The 25,007-nt window shown below is 47.7% G+C and overlaps 1 protein-coding gene across 1 annotated transcript in view; it reads left to right on the top strand.

The window, feature by feature from the left end:
* Positions 1 to 16,234: 16,234 nt before the first annotated feature.
* The window catches only part of DGKZ (diacylglycerol kinase zeta), a 514,388-nt gene continuing 505,615 nt past the window's right edge, over positions 16,235 to 25,007 (top strand). The window contains exon 1 of the mRNA XM_068260321.1: positions 16,235 to 16,289. Within this exon, the coding sequence (XP_068116422.1) occupies positions 16,267 to 16,289 (23 nt within the window). The 5' untranslated portion in view covers positions 16,235 to 16,266. The remainder of the gene's footprint in view (positions 16,290 to 25,007) is intronic.

Below are 25,007 nucleotides of genomic sequence, written 5' to 3'. Positions count from 1 at the left end.
ACCCCTACAGTATCCCTTTAAGCTCCTCCCTGCTCAGTGTGTGTCATGAAAAATTAACCTCTCAAACCCCCGCTATTTCATTGAACTTTATTTTTACAAGCACATTAAGGAAGGTTTGGAAATGGTAATTTTCTGCAGTAATCAAATTAATTAAATTACATTTCTGGTTAATTAAGATTAATAAAGGACTTTACTCGTGTTTTTATGTAATGTAACCCTTTGTGGAAATGGGTAAGGGATACTTTGTACCCCTTTAATCATTTCTCCTGGGAGGGGGGCAGGCATGGGGGTCACCTTCTTAATGGGGACTCCCAGATGCCACCATGAACCCAGGGAGTTGTCGCCCTCAACTCCTCCTGGGGCACTGGAGGTGAGGAAGAGCCCCTTGTCCGTGGATTGGACCAGGGCTCCGGGGAAGAGGGGGAGGCTTGGCTGCCCCTCTCCCCCCCAACGCCCGCCATACCATGGACCATGCGGGCTGGTATAGCTCAGAGTGTGAAGCCCCAGTCGGCCGGGGCTCCGCATTCTGGTTATCCCAGCCTGCATGGGAGACAAGGGGTTAAAGAGGATAGGGAGGGGGGACCTCAGGTTATTTTTATTTTTTTATTTTTTTTTTATTTCCCACACTCTGAACATTAAAAAAAAAAATGTTTACAAAATTAGGAAAAGTTGCCAGGGATCCTTATACAGCCGTATTGCGGCTGTATAGCAATCCCTGGCCAAAGCGTTGCGGCTCCGGGGGGGGGGGGGGGGGTTTCCAGGGGTCTGCGTGCGGACTCCCTGGAAACCCCGTCATGAAATTCATTGCTCTTTCTTTTGATATATGTAAATTTACACTGCCATTAGGCTTGCTACATTATCCGTCATTTACTGCATTTAAATGTATACTTTTTTTCCTATGAAACTTTAAAATCGATTTTCTCAAAAACTATAAGGTCTTTTTGAGATAAAGAGGGACATCTAAGCCACGCCCCTGCCACAACCTTTATCATGTCCCCCGGCGCACCCCTAGTCATCATGCATACCATAAAGATTTTATAAGAAAAATATGTGGTTTGCCATTTCAAACCACACTAGTTCTTTTTATCCTGGTTCATTTTCCTTCATTTTAATATTTGAAAATAAGAAATATATCAACTTAAAAGGATGGGAAAAAACGTTTAGAGTAAATTAACCATTTTTTTCAATAGAACAATACATATATTTACATAGATCTGCACATAAGTCCTGAAAGAGGGACAAATGAGGAACAAAAGAGGGACAGGGCTCCCAGAGAGGGACTGTCCCTCCAAAAGAGGGACAGTTGGGAGCTATGGGGCTCACCAGTGGACATTTTTGAGGCAGTGTCTGTGGCCCTGTGTATGTGGAACTTCCAACCTCTTCTGCCACTGCCCAGGGGCGTAACAATAGGGGTTGCAGAGGGTGCGACCGCATCGGGGCCCTTTGGCCAAAGGGGCCCCGAAGGGCCCTCCCTCAACTGCAGTATTAGCTCTCTATTGGTCCTGTGCTCATAATAATCACTTCTATAGATACTTTGAACAGTGGTAATCATTAACAAACTGCTCCCCATCCCCTTCTTGCACCTCTGACCCTGTAGTTGCCATTGGCAGGGATTGCTATGTATAGAGTGCTTGGTGGTAATCAGTAACAAGCTGCTCCCCATCCCCTTCTTGTACCTCTGACACTGTAGTTGCCATTGGCAGGGATTGCTATGTATAGAGTGCTTGGGGGTAATCAGTAACAAGCTGCTCCCCATCCCCTTCTTGCACCTCTGACACTGTAGTTGCCATTGGCAGGGATTGCTATGTATAGAGTGCTTGGGGGTAATCAGTAACAAGCTGCTCCCCATCCCCTTCTTGCTCCTCTGACACTGTAGTTGCCATTGGCAGGGATTGCTATGTATAGAGTGCTTGGGGGTAATCAGTAACAAGCTGTTCCCCATCCCCTTCTTGCACCTCTGACACTGTAGTTGCCATTGGCAGGGATTGCTATGTATAGAGTGCTTGGGGGTAATCAGTAACAAGCTGTTCCCCTCCCCTTCTTGCACCTCTGACACTGTAGTTGCCATTGGCAGGGATTGCTATGTATAGAGTGCTTGGGGGTAATCAGTAACAAGCTGCTCCCCATCCCCTTCTTGCACCTCTGACACTGTAGTTGCCATTGGCAGGGATTGCTATGTATAGAGTGCTTGGGGGTAATCAGTAACAAGCTGTTCCCCTCCCCTTCTTGCACCTCTGACACTGTAGTTGCCATTGGCAGGGATTGCTATGTATAGAGTGCTTGGGGGTAATCAGTAACAAGCTGTTCCCCATCCCCTTCTTGCACCTCTGACACTGTAGTTGCCATTGGCAGGGATTGCTATGTATAGAGTGCTTGGGGTAATCAGTAACAAGCTGCTCCCCATTCCCTTCTTGCACCTCTGACACTGTAGCTGCCATTGGCAGGGATTGCTATGTATAGAGTGCTTGGGGGTAATCAGTAACACACTGCTCCCCATCCCCTTCTTGCACCTCTGACACTGTAGTTGCCATTGGCAGGGATTGCTATGTATAGAGTGCTTGGTGGTAATCAGTAACAAGCTGCTCCCCATCCCCTTCTTGCACCTCTGACACTGTAGTTGCCATTGGCAGGGATTGCTATGTATAGAGTGCTTGGGGGTAATCAGTAACAAGCTGCTCCCCATCCCCTTCTTGCTCCTCTGACACTGTAGTTGCCATTGGCAGGGATTGCTATGTATAGAGTGCTTGGGGGTAATCAGTAACAAGCTGCTCCCCATCCCCTTCTTGCACCTCTGACACTGTAGTTGCCATTGGCAGGGATTGCTATGTATAGAGTGCTTGGTGGTAATCAGTAACAAGCTGCTCCCCATCCCCTTCTTGCTCCTCTGACACTGTAGTTGCCATTGGCAGGGATTGCTATGTATAGAGTGCTTGGGGGTAATCCGTAACAAGCTGTTCCCCATCCCCTTCTTGTACCTCTGACACTGTAGTTGCCATTGGCAGGGATTGCTATGTATAGAGTGCTTGGGGGTAATCAGTAACAAGCTGCTCCCCATCCCCTTCTTGCACCTCTGACACTGCAGTTGCCATTGGCAGGGATTGCTATGTATAGAGTGCTTGGGGGTAATCAGTAACAAGCTGTTCCCCACCCCCTTCTTGCTCCTCTGACACTGTAGTTGCCATTGGCAGGGATTGCTATGTATAGAGTGCTTGGGGGTAATCAGTAACAAGCTGCTCCCCATCCCCTTCTTGTACCTCTGACACTGTAGTTGCCATTGGCAGGGATTGCTATGTATAGAGTGCTTGGGGGTAATCAGTAACAAACTGCTCCCCATCCCCTTCTTGCTCCTCTGACACTGTAGTTGCCATTGGCAGGGATTGCTATGTATAGAGTGCTTGGGGGTAATCAGTAACAAGCTGTTCCCCATCCCCTTCTTGTACCTCTGACACTGTAGTTACCATTGGCAGGGATTGCTATGTATAGAGTGCTTGGGGGTAATCAGTAACAAGCTGCTCCCCATCCCCTTCTTGTACCTCTGACACTGTAGTTGCCATTGGCAGGGATTGCTATGTATAGAGTGCTTGGGGGTAATCAGTAACAAACTGCTCCCCATCCCCTTCTTGCTCCTCTGACACTGTAGTTGCCATTGGCAGGGATTGCTATGTATAGAGTGCTTGGGGGTAATCAGTAACAAGCTGTTCCCCATCCCCTTCTTGTACCTCTGACACTGTAGTTACCATTGGCAGGGATTGCTATGTATAGAGTGCTTGGGGGTAATCAGTAACAAGCTGCTCCCCATTAGAGTTGGGCCGAACGGTTCGCCGGCGAACGTGGTTCGCGCGAACTTAGGTGGTTCGCGTGCAGGTGTCGCACGCGAACGTTTTGCGGCAAAAGTTCGCAAAAAATCGGTTCGCCCCATAATGCACCTGAGGGTCAACTTTGACCCTCTACATCACAGTCAGCAGGCCCAGTGTAGCCAATTAGGCTACACTAGCCCCTGGAGCCCCACCCCCCCTTATATAAGGCAGGCAGCGGCGGCCGTTATGGCCACTCGTGTGCCTGCATTAGTGAGAGTAGGGCGAGCTGCTGCAGTCTCTCATAGGGAAAGATTAGTTAGGCTTAACTTCTTCCTGGCTGCATACCTGTTCTGTTCAGTGAGCCCTCAGCCCACTGCATACCTGTACTGTGATCCTGCCACTGCATACCTGTTCAGTGATCCTGCCACTGCATACCTGTTCATTGATCCTGCCACTGCATACCTGTTCAGTGATCCTGCCAGTGCATACCTGTTCATTGATCCTGCCACTGCATACCTGTTCAGTGATCCTGCCACTGCGTACCTGTTCAGTGATCCTGCCACTGCATACCTGTTCATTGATCCTGCCACTGCATACCTGTTCAGTGAACCCGCCACTGCATACCTGTTCTGTTCAGTGAACAGTTTGGTGTGTCAGTGTGAAGCAGTACCTTAATTACACTACCTGATTGATGTATACACATGCAAGATGTTTTAAAGCACTTTAGGCCTGTCATTTAGCATTCAATGTGATTTCTGCCCTTAAAACGCTGCTTTGCGTCAAATCCAGATTTTTCCCGGGGACTTTTGGCATCTATCCCACTCCGCCATGCCCCCCTCCAGGTGTTAGACCCCTTGAAACATCTTTTCCATCACTTTTGTGGCCAGCATAATTTTTTTTTTTTTCAAAGTTCGCATCCCCATTGAAGTCTATTGCGGTTCGCGAACTTTAACGCGAACCGAACCTTCCGCGAAAGTTCGCGAACCCGGTTCGCAAACCTAAAATCGGAGGTTCGGCCCAACTCTACTCCCCATCCCCTTCTTGCACCTCAGACACTGTAGTTGCCATTGGCAGGGATTGCTATGTATAGAGTGCTTGGGGGTAATCAGTAACAAGCTGTTCCCCATCCCCTTCTTGCACCTCTGACACTGTAGTTACCATTGGCAGGGATTGCTATGTATAGAGTGCTTGGGGGTAATCAGTAACAAGCTGTTCCCCATCCCCTTCTTGCACCTCTGACACTGTAGTTGCCATTGGCAGGGATTGCTATGTATAGAGTGCTTGGGGGTAATCAGTAACAAGCTGCTCCCCATTCCCTTCTTGCACCTCTGACACTGTAGTTGCCATTGGCAGGGATTGCTATGTATGGAGTGCTTGGGGGTAATCCGTAACAAGCTGCTCCCCATCCCCTTCTTGCACCTCTGACACTGTAGTTGCCATTGGCAGGGATTGCTATGTATAGAGTGCTTGGGGGTAATCAGTAACAAGCTGCTCCCCATCCCCTTCTTGTACCTCTGACACTGTAGTTGCCATTGGCAGGGATTGCTATGTATAGAGTGCTTGGGGGTAATCAGTAACAAGCTGTTCCCCATCCCCTTCTTGCACCTCTGACACTGTAGTTGCCATTGGCAGGGATTGCTATGTATAGAGTGCTTGGGGGTAATCAGTAACAAGCTGCTCCCCATCCCCTTCTTGCACCTCTGACCCTGTAGTTGTCTTTGGCAGGATTTGGTGCGCCGTATCAATTGTTATGTATAGAGTGCTTGGGGGGCCAAATGTAAAACTTGCATCAGGGCCCACAGCTCCTTAGCTATGCCACTGCCACATCCAGGGCAACAGAGACAAATGTGTCTCAACTAGACGTGGTATTACCCTCCTTATCTGTCATTAAAAGGGGACCCCCGCCATGTGTACAGTTTTTCACTTGTGTGTCCGCAGGTTTAGTCTCTCTACGGAGCCTACGTTCTCGTTGCAGTCTACATAATGCAATTAGTGAAGCGCAGACTTTTTACAATAATTCCTGCAGAGAAGCTGACCTCAAAACTCGGATCTCATGCTTTTTTTTGCCACAAAGTTCCAGAAAGGTAGAAGGAAAAAAAGGGCGCTTGATGTGGCTTGCACACCTACCAAAAGCGGACATCTGGGTCTTGGAAGAACTAATCTTGGAAGAGTTAACCATATGCACCTAAAATAGCTCATCATTTAGTTCTTACATATTGAATGTCTGTATAAAAATAGAAAAGCAATTGTGTCTCTGTACAGGTCCTTCTCATCGCCCCATGTGGCCAGTCTCTGGCTGCCCAGAAATCAATGGCTTGTGTCTCTGTACAGGTCCTTCTCATCGCCCCATGTGGCCAGTCTCTGGCTGCCCAGAAATCAATGGCTTGTGTCTCTGTACAGGTCCTTCTCATCGCCCCATGTGGCCAGTCTCTGGCTGCCCAGAATCAATGGCTTGTGTCTCTGTACAGGTCCTTCTCATCGCCCCATGTGGCCAGTCTCTGGCTGCCCAGAAATCAATGGCTTGTGTCTCTGTACAGGTCCTTCTCATCGCCCCATGTGGCCAGTCTCTGGCTGCCCAGAATCAATGGCTTGTGTCTCTGTACAGGTCCTTCTCATCGCCCCATGTGGCCAGTCTCTGGCTGCCCAGAAATCAATGGCTTGTGTCTCTGTACAGGTCCTTCTCATCGCCCCATGTGGCCAGTCTATGGCTGCCCAGAAATCAATGGCTTGTGTCTCTGTACAGGTCCTTCTCATCGCCCCATGTGGCCAGTCTCTGGCTGCCCAGAAATCAATGGCTTGTGTCTCTGTACAGGTCCTTCTCATCGCCCCATGTGGCCAGTCTATGGCTGCCCAGAATCAATGGCTTGTGTCTCTGTACAGGTCCTTCTCATCGCCCCATGTGGCCAGTCTCTGGCTGCCCAGAAATCAATGGCTTGTGTCTCTGTACAGGTCCTTCTCATCGCCCCATGTGGCCAGTCTATGGCTGCCCAGAAATCAATGGCTTGTGTCTCTGTACAGGTCCTTCTCATCGCCCCATGTGGCCAGTCTCTGGCTGCCCAGAATTAATCAATGGCTTGTGTCTCTGTACAGGTCCTTCTCATCACCCCATGTGGCCAGTCTCTGGCTGCCCAGAATTAATCAATGGCTTGTGTCTCTGTACAGGTCCTTCTCATCACCCCATGTGGCCAGTCTCTGGCTGCCCAGAATTAATCAATGGCTTGTGTCTCTGTCGAGGTTCCTCTAATCACCCCTTGTAGCTGGTCTCTGGCTGCCCACAATGTTTTTTTATTTCAATAATTTTTATTGAAGGATTTTGTTTAGTTTAACAGCAACATCTTCAACATTTACATCAATAAGTCTTAATATTACATCATACATAACTGAATACACAGTTTAGTAAATGACAACTTATCTTAAAGAAAAGGCATGAAAACCAAAAGAGTAGAGTATTGAGAAGTATGAAAAAGAGGATAGGAATGGAGAGTAGGCAAAGAGAGGGGAAGAAGAGAAACAAGAATGTACCTTTGGTCCATGTTTATCTTCATTACAATACATCTGAACTTTAGTATAGTTGAAGATCTTGAGATTGTACATATCTAATCCATATACGTATGAATAAAGCATAACCTACTTAGATATATCTAAGAGATTGTCAAATTCAGCATAAACATCAATGAAGGTAATTATTTAAGAAGGGCAAAAAATCTGATCCAGGAAATTATAGACCTGTAAGCTTAACATCAGTTGTATGCAAACTATTTGAGGGGTTACTAAGAAATACTATACATGACTTCATAGTAGAAAATAATCTTATTTCTCAGCATCAACATGGGTTTACTAAAGACAGGTCCTGTTTGACTAACATGCTCAGCTTTTATGAGGTAGTGAATGCTAATATGGATATTGGGAATGCTGTAGATGTGATATACTTGGACTTTGCAAAGGCCTTCGACACTGTTCCCCACAAAAGTCTGGTGCAAAAGTTGAGGATGCAAGGACTGGGGAAGAGTCTGTGTTCATGGATAGGGAACTGGCTAATGGACAGAAAACAAAGAGTTGTGGTCAATGGATCGTACTCAAAATGGGAGACTGTTAGCAGTGGGGTCCCACAGGGGTCTGTACTGGGTCCAGTGCTCTTCAATTTATTTATTAATGACCTAGTAGATGCAGTAGTGAGCAATGTTGCTATTTTTGCAGATGATACAAAATTGTGCAGAATCATCAACTCTCAGGAAGATAGTGTCATATTGCAACAGGATCTGGATAGGATGGCTATATGGGCACATACATGGCAGATGAAATTCAATGTTGACAAATGTAAGGTCATGCATTTTGGACGTACTAATGGTCTAGCACCATACAAAATAAATGGGATACAGTTGGGGACATCAAACTTGGAGAAGGACTTAGGAGTACTCATTGACAACAAGTTAAATAATCGTACTCAATGCCAAGCCGCTGCAGCTAAAGCTAACAAAATTTTGGGATGCATTAAAAGGGAAATAAAAACTCGAGATGCTAGCATAATATTGCCCCTGTTTAACTCTCTAGTAAGGCCACATCTGGAATATGGAATTCAGTTCTGGGCACCACATTACAAAAAAGATATTGCAGTTTTAGAGCAGGTGCAGAGACGAGCAACAAAATTGATGCGTGGGATGGAAGGTCTCACTTATCGAGAAAGGTTAGATAAACTGGGTTTATTTAGTCTAGAGAAAAGACGCCTTAGAGGGGATCTAATTAACATGTATAAATACATCAGAGGGCAATATAATACCTTGGCGGATGAGCTTTTTTCCCTAGGCCTTCTCAAAGGACTAGAGGACATGATCTGCGCATGGAGGAAAAATGTTTTAGCCATTTATTTAGGAAAGGGTTCTTTACAGTAAGAGTGATTAAGATGTGGAATGCATTGCCACAGGAAGTCGTTATGGCAAACTCTATACCTGCATTTAAAGGGGGCTTAGATGCTTTCCTTGCGTTGAAAGACATCCATGGCTACAATTACTAGGTAATGCCTAATGATGTTGATCCAGGGATTTTATCTGATTGCCATCTGGAGTCGGGAAGGAATTTTTCCCTTTAGGGGCTAATTGGACCATGCCTTGTAAGGGTTTTTTCGCCTTCCTCTGGATCAACAGGGATATGGGAGGGAGCAGGCTGGTGTTGTACCTTCCTCTGGATCAGCAGGGATATGTGAGGGAGCAGGGTGGTGTTGTACCTTCCTCTGGATCAGCAGGGATATGTGAGGGAGCAGGCTGGTGTTGTACCTTCCTCTGGATCAACAGGGATATGTGAGGGAGCAGGCTGGTGTTGTACTTTATACTGGTTGAACTCGATGGACGTATGTCTTTTTTCAACCAAAATAACTATGTAACTATGTAACTATGTAATACAACTATGGCCTGACTCCCAGGCATATGTACCTTATGTACCAGGCAGGTTGTGTATTGAACAGGATGTTGGCTGCCCACAATTAATCAATAGCTTGTGTCTGTACAGGTTCTTCTCGTCGCCCCATGTAGCCGATCTCTTCCTGCCTAGACTTAATACTTGTCTCTAGACACAAGACAAAAAGCATTCATACCACGCTTTTCTCCTGGTGGACTCAAAGTGCTTCAGGCTGCAGCCACTTAAAGAGACACTGAAGCGAAAAAAAAATGATGATATTATGATTTGTATGTGTAGCACAGCTAAGAAATAAAACATTAAGATCAGATACATCAGTCTAATAGTTTCCAGTACAGGAAGAGTTGAGAAACTCCAGTTGTTATCTCTATGCAAAAAAGCTATTAAGCTCTCCAACTAACTAAAGCTGGCCATACACTGGCCCGATTTGCCGTTTCGACAGCAGATTCGATCACTGGGATCAAATCTGCTGCCAATCGTTCGCGCTACACGCCGAATTTCGATTCATTTCGTCCGATCCCGTCGATCGCGCCGTGCGGAAAATTACCGTCGATCGCCCGCGGGTAAAGAGCGCATCGCTAGCGGCGTTCGAGTGCCCGACGACCGACGCAATAGAGCCCGCATACATTACCTGCTCCGCCAGCGCGACTGCCCCTCTCCTCTCCGCTCTTCTTCTCCGCTCTGGTCTCCGGCATGCCTTCACTTATTCCTGCCCGGCAGGAAGTTTAAACAGTAGAGGGCGCTCTACTGTTTAAACTTCCCCCAGACAGGAAGAAGTAAAGCATGCTGGACCTGGAGACCAGAGCGGAGAAGAAGAGCGGAGACCCGGGAGTCGTGCCGGCGGAGCAAGTAATGTATGCGGCGGGGGGGAGCAGCGGCAGCAGCACCACCACCACCACCACAACAGCTTGTGATCGGTTTCAGGCTGAAATCGGTTCACAATCTGTTTGCAGTAAAGGTAGCCATACGATCCTTCTCTGATCAGATTCGATCAGAGAGGGATCTATCTGTTCGTCGAATCTGATGGCAAATCGACCAGTGTATGGCCACCTTTAGCGTGGAGAGGGCTGTCTTCTGACTTTTATTATCTCAACTGTAATTGAACTGTTTACTTTTCCTCTGCTAGAGGAGAGGTCATTACTTCACAGACTGCTCTGAAAGAATCATTTTGAATGCTGAGTGTTGTGTAATCTGCACATATTATAGAGTGATGCAATGTTAGAAAAAACACTGTATACCTGAAAATAAAAGTATGAGAATATTTTCTTTGCTGCTAATCTTCTAGTAATTATTCATAGTACACAACCAATTCATTATATCATATATTTTTTTCCGCGTCAGTGTCTCTTTAAGGTGGATACACACGAGGCATGGATGTCTGCAATTGCATGGAGACAAGCGACAGTTGAAAAAGTCTCCAGAAAGGACAGTTGTATACAAGCGATGATTGTATACACGCGGCAACAACCTGTCTGCGTCATAGCGGAAACTGTTGCTCAGCGACTTCTGTCGCAGGTTCAATGAACTTTACACACGTTGATACAGTCTCCAGGAACTAGTGTGAAAAGGTTGCGTCGGACTGTCAAGAGCGACAAGAGTCGCTAGAGACTAGCATGCACACGACCGCAACGACGTGAGACTAGCAACAGTTCCTGCGACAGCTGTTGCCGGCGATTGGCCAAGTCAATCGCCTGGCGACAGCACTGACTAGCGACAGTTCGTGGCGCGTGACTCATACACACGGAGGACCTGTTGTCGCAACATGCGCATGCCATGTGTTTCCAGCGACAGTTGTAGCCCGTGTGTATGGGCCATTAGGGTGCACTCCACAGGCAACCAGGATCATCTAGTCTTTATCACACCAAGTAACTAAACATTGGCTGTTCAGGACTAATCCGCATCTCTAATGGCTCATACACACGGGGTACGGCTGTCGCCGCAACCACGTGGCACGCGCGTGTTGAGTCAACAGGTCGCCCGTGTATATGACGCGTGCACCTCCAACCGTTGCCTATCGGAGCTGTCGCCAGACGATTGACATGTTCAATCGCCGGCTACAGCTGTCGCCGCAACTTCGCCGGAACTCTCGCTAGTCCCGCGTGAGTATGCGGGCTAGCGACAGGAGACCTACGCGAGTGAATGGAGCATCCGGCCGGGGGATGCTCCATTCACAAACAGCTTCCGCCGCGTCTCTGCCTTTCTGGTTAGACGTGTGGACAGCTGTCGCTCCCTGTTTGCGTGCACGCATGCAACGGGGGACAATTGTCCCCTGTGTGTATGTAGCTTAGTCCTTCTCATCACTCCATGAAGCTGGTCTGGGTCTCTCTGATCCTTCTCATCACCTAAAGCTAAGTACCCACGGGGGTACAATTGTAGCTGTCGCCGCACACGGGAGCGTGTGCGCGACAGTTCGGCGGCAGTTCGGCGACAGCTCGTCGCCAAATCCCTCTGCATCCACACGGCAGCAGAGGGATTAGCGATGCGGCGGAAGCTGTCGCCGAGTTTCCTCCCCCCGCCGGAAGCTCCGTGTGTTGTGTGTGGGTAGCTGTCGCTAGCCCGCATACACATGCGGGGCTAGCGACAGTTCCGGCGAGGTTGCGGCGACGACTGTAGCCGGCGATTGAACATGTCAATCGCCTGGCGACAGCTCCGACGGGCGACGGTTCGGGGCGCGCGCATCATACACACGGGGGAACTGTCGCCGCAATACGCGCGTGCCACGCGGTTGCGGCGACGGCCGTCCCCCGTGAGTATGGGCCTTAATAATGTAGCCGGTCTCTGGGCAAGTGGGCATCTCTGATCCTTCTCATCTCCCCATGTAGCTCGTCTCTGGTCTCTCTGATCCTTCTCATCACCCCATGTAGCTGGTCTCTCTGATCCTTCTCATCACCCCATGTAGCTGGTCTCTGGTCTCTCTGATCCTTCTCATCTCCACATGTAGCTCGTCTCTGGTCTCTCTGATCCTTCTCATCACCCCATGTAGCTGGTCTCTGGTCTCTCTGATCCTTCTCATCACCCCATGTAGCTGGTCTCTCTGATCCTTCTCATCACCCCATGTAGCCGGTCTCTGGTCTCTCTGATCCTTCTCATCACCCCATGTAGCTGGTCTCTCTGATCCTTCTCATCACCCAATGTAGCCGGTCTCTGGGCATCTGATCTTTCTCATCACCCCATGTAGCCGGTCTCTGGTCTCTCTGATCCTTCTCATCTCCCCATGTAGCCGGTCTCTGGGTCTCTCTGATCCTTCTTATCACCCCATGTAGCTGGTCTCTGGTCTCTCTGATCCTTCTTATCACCCCATGTAGCTGGTCTCTGGTCCCTCTGATCCTTCTCATCACCCCATGTAGCTGGTCTCTGGTCTCTCTGATCCTTCTCATCACCCCATGTAGCTGGTCTCTCTGATCCTTCTCATCACCCCATGTAGCCGGTCTCTGGTCTCTCTGATCCTTCTCATCACCCCATGTAGCTGGTCTCTCTGATCCTTCTCATCACCCAATGTAGCCGGTCTCTGGGCATCTGATCTTTCTCATCACCCCATGTAGCCGGTCTCTGGTCTCTCTGATCCTTCTCATCTCCCCATGTAGCCGGTCTCTGGGTATCTCTGATCCTTCTCATCACCCCATGTAGCCGGTCTCTGGTCTCTCTGATCCTTCTCATCTCCCCATGTAGCTGGTCTCTGGTCTCTCTGATCCTTCTCATCACCCCATGTAGCCGGTCTCTGGTCTCTCTGATGCTTCTCATCTCCCCATGTAGCCGGTCTCTGGTCTCTCTGATCCTTCTCATCTCCCCATGTAGCCGGTCTCTGGGTATCTCTGATCCTTCTCATCTCCCCATGTAGCTGGTCTCTGGTCTCTCTGATCCTTCTCATCACCCCATGTAGCCGGTCTCTGGTCTCTCTGATGCTTCTCATCTCCCCATGTAGCCGGTTTCTGGTCTCTCTGGTCCTTCTCATCTCCCCATGTAGCCGGTCTCTGGGTATCTCTGATCCTTCTCATCACCCCATGTAGCCGGTCTCTGGTCTCTCTGATCCTTCTCATCTCCCCATGTAGCTGGTCTCTGGTCTCTCTGATCCTTCTCATCACCCCATGTAGCTGGTCTCTGGTCTCTCTGATCCTTCTCATCTCCCCATGTAGCTGGTCTCTGGTCTCTCTGATCCTTCTCATCACCCCATGTAGCCGGTCTCTGGTCTCTCTGATGCTTCTCATCTCCCCATGTAGCCGGTTTCTGGTCTCTCTAGTCCTTCTCATCACCCCATTAAGCTGGTCTCTGGTCTCTCTGATCCTTCTCATCTCCCCATGTAGCTGGTCTCTGGTCTCTCTGATCCTTCTCATCACCCCATGTAGCTGGTCTCTGGTCTCTCTGATCCTTCTCATCACCCCATGTAGCTGGTCTCTGGTCTCTCTGATCCTTCTCATCACCCCATGTAGCTGGTCTCTCTGATCCTTCTCATCACCCCATGTAGCTGGTCTCTCTGATCCTTATCACCCCATGTAGCTGGTCTCTCTGATCCTTATCATCCCATGTAGCTGGTCTCTCTGATCCTTCTCATCACCCCATGTAGCTGGTCTCTCTGATCCTTATCACCCCATGTAGCTGGTCTCTCTGATCCTTATCATCCCATGTAGCTGGTCTCAAGTCTCTCTGATCCTTCATCACCCCATGTAGCCGGTCTCTGGTCTCTCTGGTCCTTCTCATCACCCCATTAAGCTGGTCTCTGGTCTCTCTGATCCTTCTCATCACCCCATGTAGCTGGTCTCTCTGATCCTTCTCATCACCCCATGTAGCCGGTCTCTGGGTCCATCACCCCATGTAGCCGGTCTCTGGGCATCTCTGATCCTGGTCTTTACCCCATGTATCCAATCTCTGGCACTCAGCAATTAATTAATGTCTCTCATCCTGGTCTTCACCCCATTTAGCCGGTCCCTGGCACTCAGCAATTAATTAATGTCTCTCATCCTGGTCTTCACCCCATGTAGCCGGTCTCTAGCTATCCAGGATTAATAAGTGTCTCTAGGTTACACAATGAACATTATCATATTAGCGTTTCTCTCCTCCTTCCTCTCCAGGGCACACGTCTATGTGATCAGCATCGGTCTGTTACTCAGCCTGGCCTCTTGACTTCACACCCTGCTGCCTCTGTTCCTCTCCGCCACCTCTCTGGCTGAGAACTTAGACGGTCCCGGTCGTGACTCGTGCCACTCTGCCATCTCACGGCTGCCATGCTCTGTCTCTCTGCACTTTTACCCTCTTGTGATTCCACATCGCCTCGTCTCCCAGGCATCCTGCCATTCGTGTGCCTCTCTCCTCATCCCAGCCGGTCTACTCCACCCACCCTTTCCTGCCTCTCCGCTGTTCCCTCTACCTCTCCTGCCTCCAGTTTGTGCCTCTGCACCTTTGGACTCCGTGCATTCAGCTATTTTTACATCTCTACCGGCTTCCATCTGTGCTGAGCTGATTCAACGTCTCATTCGCTGCCAGTTTCTGTGCCTGGCTCACCTGTCTATCAAGCGTTCTCTGGTTCTCCCCCTTTCCTTTCCTCTCCATCACAGCTTTATTCTGTCTTCTCTCCATCCGTCCATCTGTCGGTCCTCTCTTCTTTTTCCTCCTTTTCCTCTCCTCCATCTAACCTCTCTGTCTTATCCTCTGTTTCTTGGTACCTCTGCTTCTGTCTCTCTCTTTCCTCCATCTAACCTCCCTTTCTCTCTACCTTTGCCTCTCTCTCTCTTTCATCTCTCTCTTCTTCTCCTTATTCTCTCTTTTCTTTTGACTTTTCTACCCCTTCTCACTCTTTTCACCCCCTCTTACTCCTATCACCTCCCTCTCCCTCCTTTCACCCCCCCCCTCTCACTCTTTTCACCCCCTCTTACTTCTATCACCCCCTCTTACTTCTATCATCCCCCTCTTACTTCTATCACCCCCTCTCACTCCTTTCACCCCCTCTCACTCCTTTCACCCCCCTCTTACTCCTTTCACCCCCCTCTTACTCCTTTAACCCCCCTCTTACTCCTTTCACCCCCCTCTTACTCCTTTCACCCCCTCTTACTTATAACACCCCTCTTACTCCTTTCACCTCCCTCTTACTCCTTTCACCCCCTCTTACTCCTTTCACCCCCTCTTACTTCTTTCACCCCCTCTTAATCCTATCACCCCCTCTTACTCCTATCACACCCTCTCACTCCTTTCACCCCCTCTTACTCCTATCACCCCCTCTCACTCCTATCACCCCTTCTTACTCCTATCACCCCCTCTCACTCCTATCACCCCTTCTTACTCCTATCACCCCCTCTCACTCCTATCACCCCTTCTTACTCCTTTCACCCCCCTCTCACTCCTATCACCCCCTCTCACTCCTTTCACCCCCTCTTACTCCTTTCACCCCCCTCTCACTCCTTTCACCCCCCTCTCACTCCTTTCACCCCCCTCTCACTCCTTTCACTCCCTCTTACTCCTATCACCCCTCTTAATCCTATCACCCCCTCTTAATCCTATCACCCCCTCTTAATCCTATCACCCCCTCTTACTCCTACCACCCCCCTCTTACTCCTTTCACCCCCCTCTTACTCCTATCACCCCCCTCTTACTCCTATCACCCCCCTCTTACTCCTTTCACCACCCTCTTACTCCTATCACCCCCTCTCCCTCCTTTCACCCCCCAATCACTCTTTTCATCCCCTCTTACTCTTTTTCACTCTTTTGTTCCTCTTCTCTCTCTTAACCTGACCCTCCTCCCTCACTTCTGGACTTGCTGGACGTCCTCTACCTACCCAACCAGGCTTGGCACAGAATTTAGGAAACCCTTTGTGGTTGAACTTGCTGTGACATCACTACTCGCGGGGACCAGACTTTGCGGAGTTTCGGGGGGCAGCAGGTTATCTGCAGCATGGCAGAGGGGGGGCAGGATCAGGAGCCCCACAAGTCTCAGGAAGCACGGGTGAGCAGCTTGCATGGTGTGGTGAGCGAGGAGGACGAGGGGAGAGCCGGCACCTCTGCCATGATGTCACAACTTAACCACGCAAGACTCCCCCACGATGGATCGGTGGACAGCCTGATCCCCCTGTATATGAGGAAGCAGCTGTCATACAGGTGAGCTCAGCTCTTTACTGATCATCTTCCCAGAGAGCAAATATTTTACAGCACCCAGAATGTCATTCTGCACAGGAATAATGCTAAAAATGTAGCATCAATGGCTATAATCGTTTCTTGTATTCACATTGTGCAATCTAATTCCATACTAAACTGATGATTAATGCATAGGACAGTAAATTTGCATGTTTAGCAATGCACAACATTTTACATTAGACATCTGCACTTTAATAATTATATTAAAAATACTTGGCTGGCTGGGACCACTAGCTCCATTTCCTGTTGAGGTGACGGTGCAGACCTATTAAGGGAGTCAACTGTCCAGACTCCTCCCACTACCCCATCATCACCAAGGTGGTATGCCTGGAGTTGGGAGGAGCTAGCAGCCAGTCTCTTTTTGTATGCAAAGATCAACCGACTCCTCCCACCTCCTCCCTCTTCAAGTTTAACCCTTTGTGGCCAGGACTGCAGCACAAGAACTGACGTAGAGTTTTGTTGGTTTTTTTTTTGTTCCTTGTCCCTGCTCAGTGTGTATTTGAGAAAAAAAAAAAAAAAAAAAAAACACATTTCACTTGAGAGAATTTTTTAAAAACTTTGGAAAAAAACTTTTAACTGTCTTAAATAGGCCCTGTAGTGGCATATAATAGAATATAGTGAAATATTCAGGATACCCACTTAGAAAGTTTTACCAGTGCCCTGTAAAATTATTTTCAATATCTATGTGTTGCTGTATATTGGTATGTAGCCCGCCCTCCCGGTTATGTCACAGCCTAGGCTAATTAGCCATGTGGAATTCTCCCCCAAGAGCATTCTGGGAGATCAGGTACATTTTTCTACTGACTTTGGAACACTGTGTATACAAACATTCCGCAGAGCTGCACCTGGCAGGAATAAATATGTCACCATTTGTGGTAAAATTTCAGAATATAGATAGAGGTGAGGGCAGAGCAGGGACAAGGTCCTCCAGCACCCAAGGCTGAGACACCAAAGTGCGCCCCTCCATCCCTGCCACCCCAGCTGTCACACACTGATTGCTATTAGACTAAGAGGCCCCTCCATCCCTCCCACCCCAGCCATCACACACTGATTGCTATTACACTAAGAGGCCCCTCCATCCCTCCCACCCCAGCCGTCACACACTGATTGCTATTACACTAAGAGGCCCCTCCTCCATCCCTCCCACCCCAGCCGTCACACACTGATTGCTATTACACTAAGAGGCCCCTCCTCCATCCCTCCCACCCCAGCCATCACACACTGATTGCTATTACACTAAGAGGCTCCTCCATCCCTCCCACCCCAGCCATCACACACTGATTGCTATTACACTAAGAGGCCCCTCCCCCATCCCTCCCACCCCAGCCGTCACACACTGATTGCTATTACACTAACAGTGCACCCCTCCATCCCTCCCACCCCAGCCGTCACACACTGGTTGCTATTACACTAAGAGGCCCCTCCTCCATCTCTCCCACCCCAGCCGTCACACACTGATTGCTATTACACTAAGAGGCCCCTCCCCCATCCCTCCCACCCCAGCCGTCACACACTGACTGCTATTACACTAAGAGGCCCCTCCATCCCTCCCACCCCAGCCGTCACACACTGATTGCTATTAGACTAAGAGGCCCCTCCATCCCTCCCACCCCAGCCGTCACACACTGATTGCTGTTAGACTAAGAGGGCCACAGGGCCCACAACCTCCCCAACACCTTAATATCTAGTTATCTGGCTTGCAGTCACTGCTATGTATCCCCTTTTCTTATTTCTTTCTACTTCATACACAATTAGGAATGACAGCTGAATGAATTGTGCGCCCCCTCCTACACTGCGCCCTGAGGCTGGAGCCTCTCCAGCCTATGCCTCGGCCCGGCCCTGGGTGAGGGAAGATTTTACGATGGGCAAAAACTGACTAAACAATTTATAAATGAATATCGTAAAAAAATAAGCAATTGTATTCATTACATTATTATTACGAGGTTTAAATAATAACTGCAGTGCTGGCCACTAAGGGTGACTATTTTTCATCAGAGTAAAGAGGTGGGCGTGGTCAGGTGATTTATTGTGTGCTTGAGGAAGTCCTACTGGTGAAAAAAAAAACTGCAGAAGAGAACCAACTATTTTATCTACTGTAAAATTAAAAGCAAGTGATGCAAAAAAATAAAAAATAAATAAATAAATAAAAGACCCAAACCAACAAAAAAGGGCATTGCTAATTAACATTAAAAAATAAATAAATAAAAAAAAATGGGAGGCTGAACTTGGCTTCGAAGTTGAAATTCAGATGGATATCACATGAACTTGTCCTATACATATGATGGTTGTAGGGTGTCTATAAAAGATAACATCGAACCTGTGGAATAGCGGAGGTTTGACATAAAGTGGAGAGTGTTCTGCTGTAACTGCCAGTCAGCAGTTTATGGCACCTGGAGACCAGGAACCTTCCAAATACAAACACAGGGGACACCCGGCCATATACCAATGCAATATAATAAAGTAGGACATTTGGCGCCCGCAAGCAGCTCAACCTTGAGCGCCTCCATAGTTGCCATTATAAATACGATAGCAATATAGTAGAATCCCGTATACGTCAAGGGACCTGGTCAAGTAGTTTACTATATCAGACGTTTACTAGATCAGGTTTGGTTATACATTATATATTAATTAAGGTACATGGCCAGGACCTGGGGATAGAGTTTATTATAGTTAGAGGTTTACTATATTAGAGTTTACTATGACGAGATGCTACTATATAATAACTTATGTGCAAAAACATAAAATAGACAGAAAAAAAACAAAAACAAAAAAAACAACAACTGTAACGATACCCCAAAAACAATGCATGAAATATTTAAAAATAGCCTAAAAGTGAGTGTAAAGCAAGCAATGCACACATCGATTTTTACCAGCAGATTTGTTCACTGATCGAATCTGTCTTATCTGCAGCACAACTAGCCACATCAATCATAATATCGATCCATTCACAGCAAAATAAAAAGAGAAATCACAATAGTATTGTATGCGGTGGGGGAGCCGTGGTAGATTGATGGCCCCTAGCGTTGTACTGTATCGAACCATGCAATGCTGCAGATCGATAGATTTTCAATTGATTTAATGGTAAAACCGATTGAAAATCTGTGTGCCGTGTATGGGGGGGGGGGGGGGATTTGGTCCCTCTCTGATCAGATTCATATCAGAGAGGAAATGATCTCTTAGTCACATTGTATGGCAATCTTACCGTGTATGGCTAACTTTAGCATTGGCTTACTTCCTGCAGAAGGTAACAGCTTCAGCCAAAACTATTTTTATTTCCGATAGAGCACAATAAAACAACATGTTTCATCATTTGCGTGGACTTCCTCAGGCGATACAAGAAATTGCTGCAACCCAATAGGACAAGGGCGCCAGAGATAAGCGGCTACCACCTGTGTTATTCTTCTGTGGCGAAAACTTGACAAGTACAGATGTTATTTAATGTACAGCACAAACTAAAATTATTACTTTCTAAAGAAAACCTGAAGCCCAAATCAACTTATGAAATAATGAATTGTGTAGTACAGCAAAGAAATAGAACATTAGTAGCAAATAAAAGTCTCATTGTATTCCAGTACAGGAAGAGTTAAAGTGAACCTTAAAGGGGAACTGAAGTAAGAGGTATACGGAGGCTGCCATATTTATTTCCTTTTAATCAATACCAGTTGCCTGGCGGCCCTGCTGGTCTATTTCTCTGCAGTAGTATCTGAATAACACCAGAAACAAGCATGCAGCTAGTCTTGTCAGATCTGACTTTAAAGTCTGAAACACCTGATCTGCTGCATGCTTGTTCAGGGGCTATGGCTAATAGTATTAGAGACAGAGGATCAGCAGGGCTGCCAGGCAACTGGTATTGCTTAAAGGGAAATAAATAGGGCAGCCTCCGTATACCTCTCACTTCAGTTCCCCTTTAATTGAGTAAAAATAAAAAATAAAAAGTTACGGCAACAGGAGAGTGATAGAGAACGCGTGCAGAAAATGAAACTAGCTGGCTGCGGCAGACCAGAGGATTGGTTTGACCCGGCGTGGGCACAGGACATCTGCAGGGGGCTGGTGGAAGACCCAGGGAAGTGAAACTTTTGTTTTTACTCAGTAAAGATTAAAAAAAAAAAAAAAAAACATCAGTTATCTATGCAAAAGAACTTCTCTGAGCTTTACGACCCACTGGGTGGAATGCAGTCCTGTTTTCTGAAGGTCTCAGGGCTGAGACACACCACAAAAGCTCCCCAAACGCTAGAGGTTTCAAAAGCTCTTCCCAATGTAATGCTGCTATGGGGATTTTTACAAAACCTCATTGCTCCAGTGTGCACAGACACATAGGATAACATTAGCAGCAGATTTCAAAAACTCAAAACGCTCAAAAAAACTCCTCTGGTGTGCACCAGGCCTTAAACAGCCAAGAAACAGTGAGAGACCGCTTGAGATAAGGTTTCACTGAAGTAAAGTTCATCGGGTCATTATTTCCGTTTTGTTTTATAGCTTAAAAGACTGTGGTTTGTAAACTGCAACTGTGTCAAAATAATGCAGTGTTATAAAAATAAAAAAAAAATAAACTATATCACTGAAAATAAAAGAGACACTTTTCTTTGCTACTAATATTCTATTCATTATCCATACTACACATACAATATAAGTTTTTTTTGCTTTAGATTTACTTTAAAGGAGGAGGTCATCTGTCACAAAAGCAACAGACTTAGGTGGGGGTCACACTTGAGCAAATCTGCAGCGTTTTGCCCCAGAAAAACAAAAACAAAACACACATGTGTAAGGGCCGGTTCACATTTGCTTAAAAAACTAACCTGTTCTGGACGTTGTTTAAGCTCTGCTTAAAGAGACTCTGAAGCGAGAATAAATCTCGCTTCAGAGCTCATAGTTAGCAGGGGCACGTGTGCCCCTGCTAAACCGCCGCTATCGCGCCGCTAAACGGGGGTCCCTTCACCCCCAAACCCCCCACTGCAACACTTGGTCGCAGACTTGGTCGTTCCTGGAGGCAGGGCTAACGCCTGAAGCCCTGCCTCCAGTCGTGTCTATCAGCGACGCATCGCCACCTTTCCCCGCCCCTCTCAGTGAAGGAAGACTGAGATGAGCGGGGGAGAGGCGGAGATACGCGCTGACAGACGCGCGTGGGGCAGGGCTGCGGCGGTTAGCCCTGCCCCAACCAGGAAGCGCTCCCCCACACTACGGAGGGGATTTGGGGGAACAGGGACCCTCGTTAAGCCGTGGGATAGCGGCGGTTTAGCAGGGGCACACATGCCCCTGCTAACTCTGAGGTCTAAAGCGAGATTTATTCTCGCTTCAGACTCTCTTTAAAGGGAACCTAAACTGAGAAGGAGATGGATTTTTCCTTTTAAAATAATAACAGTTGCCTGAATTTCCTGCTGATCCTGTGTCTCTAATACTTTTAACCACAGCCCCTCAACAAGCATGCAGCAGATCAGGTGCTCTGACTGAGGTCATACTGGATTAGCTGCATGCTTGTTTCAGGTGTGTGATTCAGTCACTACTGCAGCCAAAGAGATCAGCAGGACTGCCAGGCAACTGGTATTGTTTAAAAGGAAAAATCTATTTCCCTCTCAGTTTAGGTTCCCTTTAAATGTGAAATCATACCCACATGTCCCGCCGCTCAGACCCGCCTGTTGGTCGGCGATCTCCATTGGGCTGCAAAAGACCAAATCCTCAGCAACAGGGAGAATTCTCATTGGTTTATGTTGGACCAATGAATATTCTCCCTGTTGCTAGGGAGACTTGGCCTGCTGTAACCTATGGAGAGCCCGATGCTTCTGCTGCGGCGGGACAGGTGATGTGGACGGGCGGACGTGTGAAGGCAAAATGGACGGGGAGCGGACGTGTAACGGTCGGGTGTACTCCTTGCATTAAGATGCAGAGCGGATGGTACGCCGCCGCCTCATGGATGCTCTTACCGTTTCTATTGTGAACAGGCCTAAATCGCATATAATGATAGTCAATGGTGCTGCTGTGTTTTCCGGAGGCATATGCAATTCTGCATAACATTAAAATAAAATATAACCTGCACACAGGCAGTATGGTGGCCTAGCGTATGAGAGGAATCGGCGCCGGGAGACTTGGGTGCAGGATACAGCAGATATATGGCTGATCCTGCTGCTGCACAAGTTCCGGTGGCAGTAATTACTATTCCCCCTCCAGGCCGCCATGAATGGTGGGAAAGGAAATAATTCGGCTTACAGCAAATGGTGGAAGCCGAATTATTGTGTTTTATAAGTAACTTCATCTCCATCTTCTGACGGTGCCGACGTTACTCCCAAGTCTCCTGCGCTGGATTCACTGTGTTCGGGTGGTGTAGTGGTAAGCACTCTCGCCTTGTGGTGGTAAAATTAGTGAGTGATTGGCCAATCAAAATTGAAGGTATGTACGCAGCAACAACAGACCCAGCAGGAGTACCACCATATCGTATTGTACGGATGTGCTGAGCGGTGAACTGTTGCAGGGTTTTCTGCTACTACAGATAAACGTTACACATCTGCTCTCATCAGTGGCAATACAGTCTGCTGTCTGGAAAAAAAATTGCATCGGACAAAATGGGCGTACCAAAAATACATTTTGTGAACCGTCCAATAGAAAAAGAAAAACTTTGTCCATTTTTGCCCACTGCCATTCCATTAAAAATACAGGGCGGCGAACTCCGCGTGTGCTGAGTCTGTACCTATAACATTTCTTTAACAAAGATATATAAACAGAGTTTAAAATGGAGCTGAACTCTTGCACAGGACAGAAGGAAAACAGAGAAATTCACCCTGTATGTATTTAGAGAGTTTAGCCTGTCTAATTCCCCCCATCTGTGACTAATCACAACTGTAATTTGATCTCTCAGCTATGTCACCTGACTGCCTCGGCAAAGAAGCTAATTTGTAAACACAGGATGTTAACCCTATGTCTGCTTCCATGAAAGAAGGAAGTAGACACTCTGCAGCTTTATTGCAATATTTGTATCAGCTGCAACCAAGAAATGTGCGTTTCTCTAATGCTGGGAATAAAGGTAATTATGCTGTTGCTTATCTTTTAGAGTAGAGAGGAAGTTCTGAGTTTGGCCATATGAAAGGTATCTGGGAGGAGGGGGGGGGGGTAATTTGTTTATGCGGTTGTGTACAGCGAGCTTTTAGCAGGAGACACACAGGTAAGTGAGCGCCATGCGGAGACAGCGGACAGGATGGAGGAGTAATAGAAGAGTAGATTGGATTAGAGACATAACAGTAATCAAATCAGAGCCCTCCTGAGACTAAAGCCCTTAATAAATAAACAGGCAGGCCAGACAAATTGGTCTTTATCCATTGTCAATATCCTGTTACTATGGCAGAGCACGTACGTCCCGCTCATAAATGATTTACTTGCAGGAAGAAACCTGATGGCTTCGTTGTCATATAAGTGCAGCCTGTCTGCGCAGCTGGGAATCCCACCATCACAACGGGGTTCAACTTACATCATTGGGGCCCCTCAGTGAAACATTGATGAGCCCCTTAATACCCCCTGCTTGATGCCTAAGTACTCCCCTTATTACCCCCTGTCTGATACCCAACCCTGACCACTCCCCTTACTAACCCCTGTCTGACACCTAACCTCTCCCCTTATTAACCTCTGTCTGATCCCTAACCACTCCCCTTAATTCCCCCTGCTTGATGCCTAACTACTCCCCTTATTAACCCCTGCCTGATCCCTAACCCTAACCACTCCCCTTAATACCCCCTCCTTGATGCTTAACTACTCCCCTTATTAACCCCTGTCTGATACACAACCCTAACCTCTCCCCTTATTAACCCCTGTGTGATGCCTAACCCTAACGACTCCCCTTATTAATAATCTGAACATTTGTGTAGTGCTTTTCTCCTGTTGGACTCAAAGCGCTGAAGAGCTGCAGCCACAGGGACGCGCTCATGAGGCCACCCTGCAGTGTTAGGGAGTCTTGCCTTAAACTCCTTACTGAATAGGTGCCTGCCTGACACCTAACCATACCCTCTATCGTTATTAACCCCTGTCTGACCGGATTAGTGAATAATGGAGCACAGCGCCTATGCATAAAAATGGCGCCGCATTAAAAAGATACGCTTATCGCTATTTATCATTAGTACTGCATAATAATGGCGCACAGGAAAAAAAGAAGAAAAACAGCACACTGTAACATTATTTATCAATAGCGCCGTTCATATGCCAAACAGCAGACGTTATTGTGCACAGTAACGTTATTTATCAATAGCGCCCTACATAAGCCAAACTGCAGTCGTTATTTAACTGCAAAACGGTGAATGGATTTAATGTAACACAGTCAAGGTTAGGGTTGGGCACCACCAGGGGAGATTTAGGGTTAGGCACCACCAGGGGAGATTTAGGGTTAGGCACCACCAGGGGGGGGGGTCATAGGGTTAGGCACCACCGGGGAGGTCTTAGGGTTAGGCACCACCAGGGGTGTGGTTAGGGTTAGGCACCACTAGGGAGGTCTTAGGGTTAGGCACCACCAGGGGTGTGGTTAGGGTTAGGCACCACAAGAGGGAGGGGTCTTAGGGTTAAGTACCACCAGGGGGGTGGTTAGGATTAGGCACCACCAGGGGGGTGGTTAGGGTTAGGCACCACCAGGGGGGTGGTTAGGGTTAGGCACCACCAGGGGGGTCTTAACGTTAAATAGCGTTAAGCGACAAACGGATTAGCGGCAACACC

The sequence above is a fragment of the Hyperolius riggenbachi genome, chromosome 11, assembly GCF_040937935.1.
Source record: "Hyperolius riggenbachi isolate aHypRig1 chromosome 11, aHypRig1.pri, whole genome shotgun sequence".
Classification (NCBI taxonomy): Eukaryota; Metazoa; Chordata; class Amphibia; order Anura; family Hyperoliidae; genus Hyperolius; species Hyperolius riggenbachi.
The sequence above is the reverse complement of the archived record's forward strand: the minus strand, read 5'-3'. Positions and strand labels throughout refer to the sequence as shown.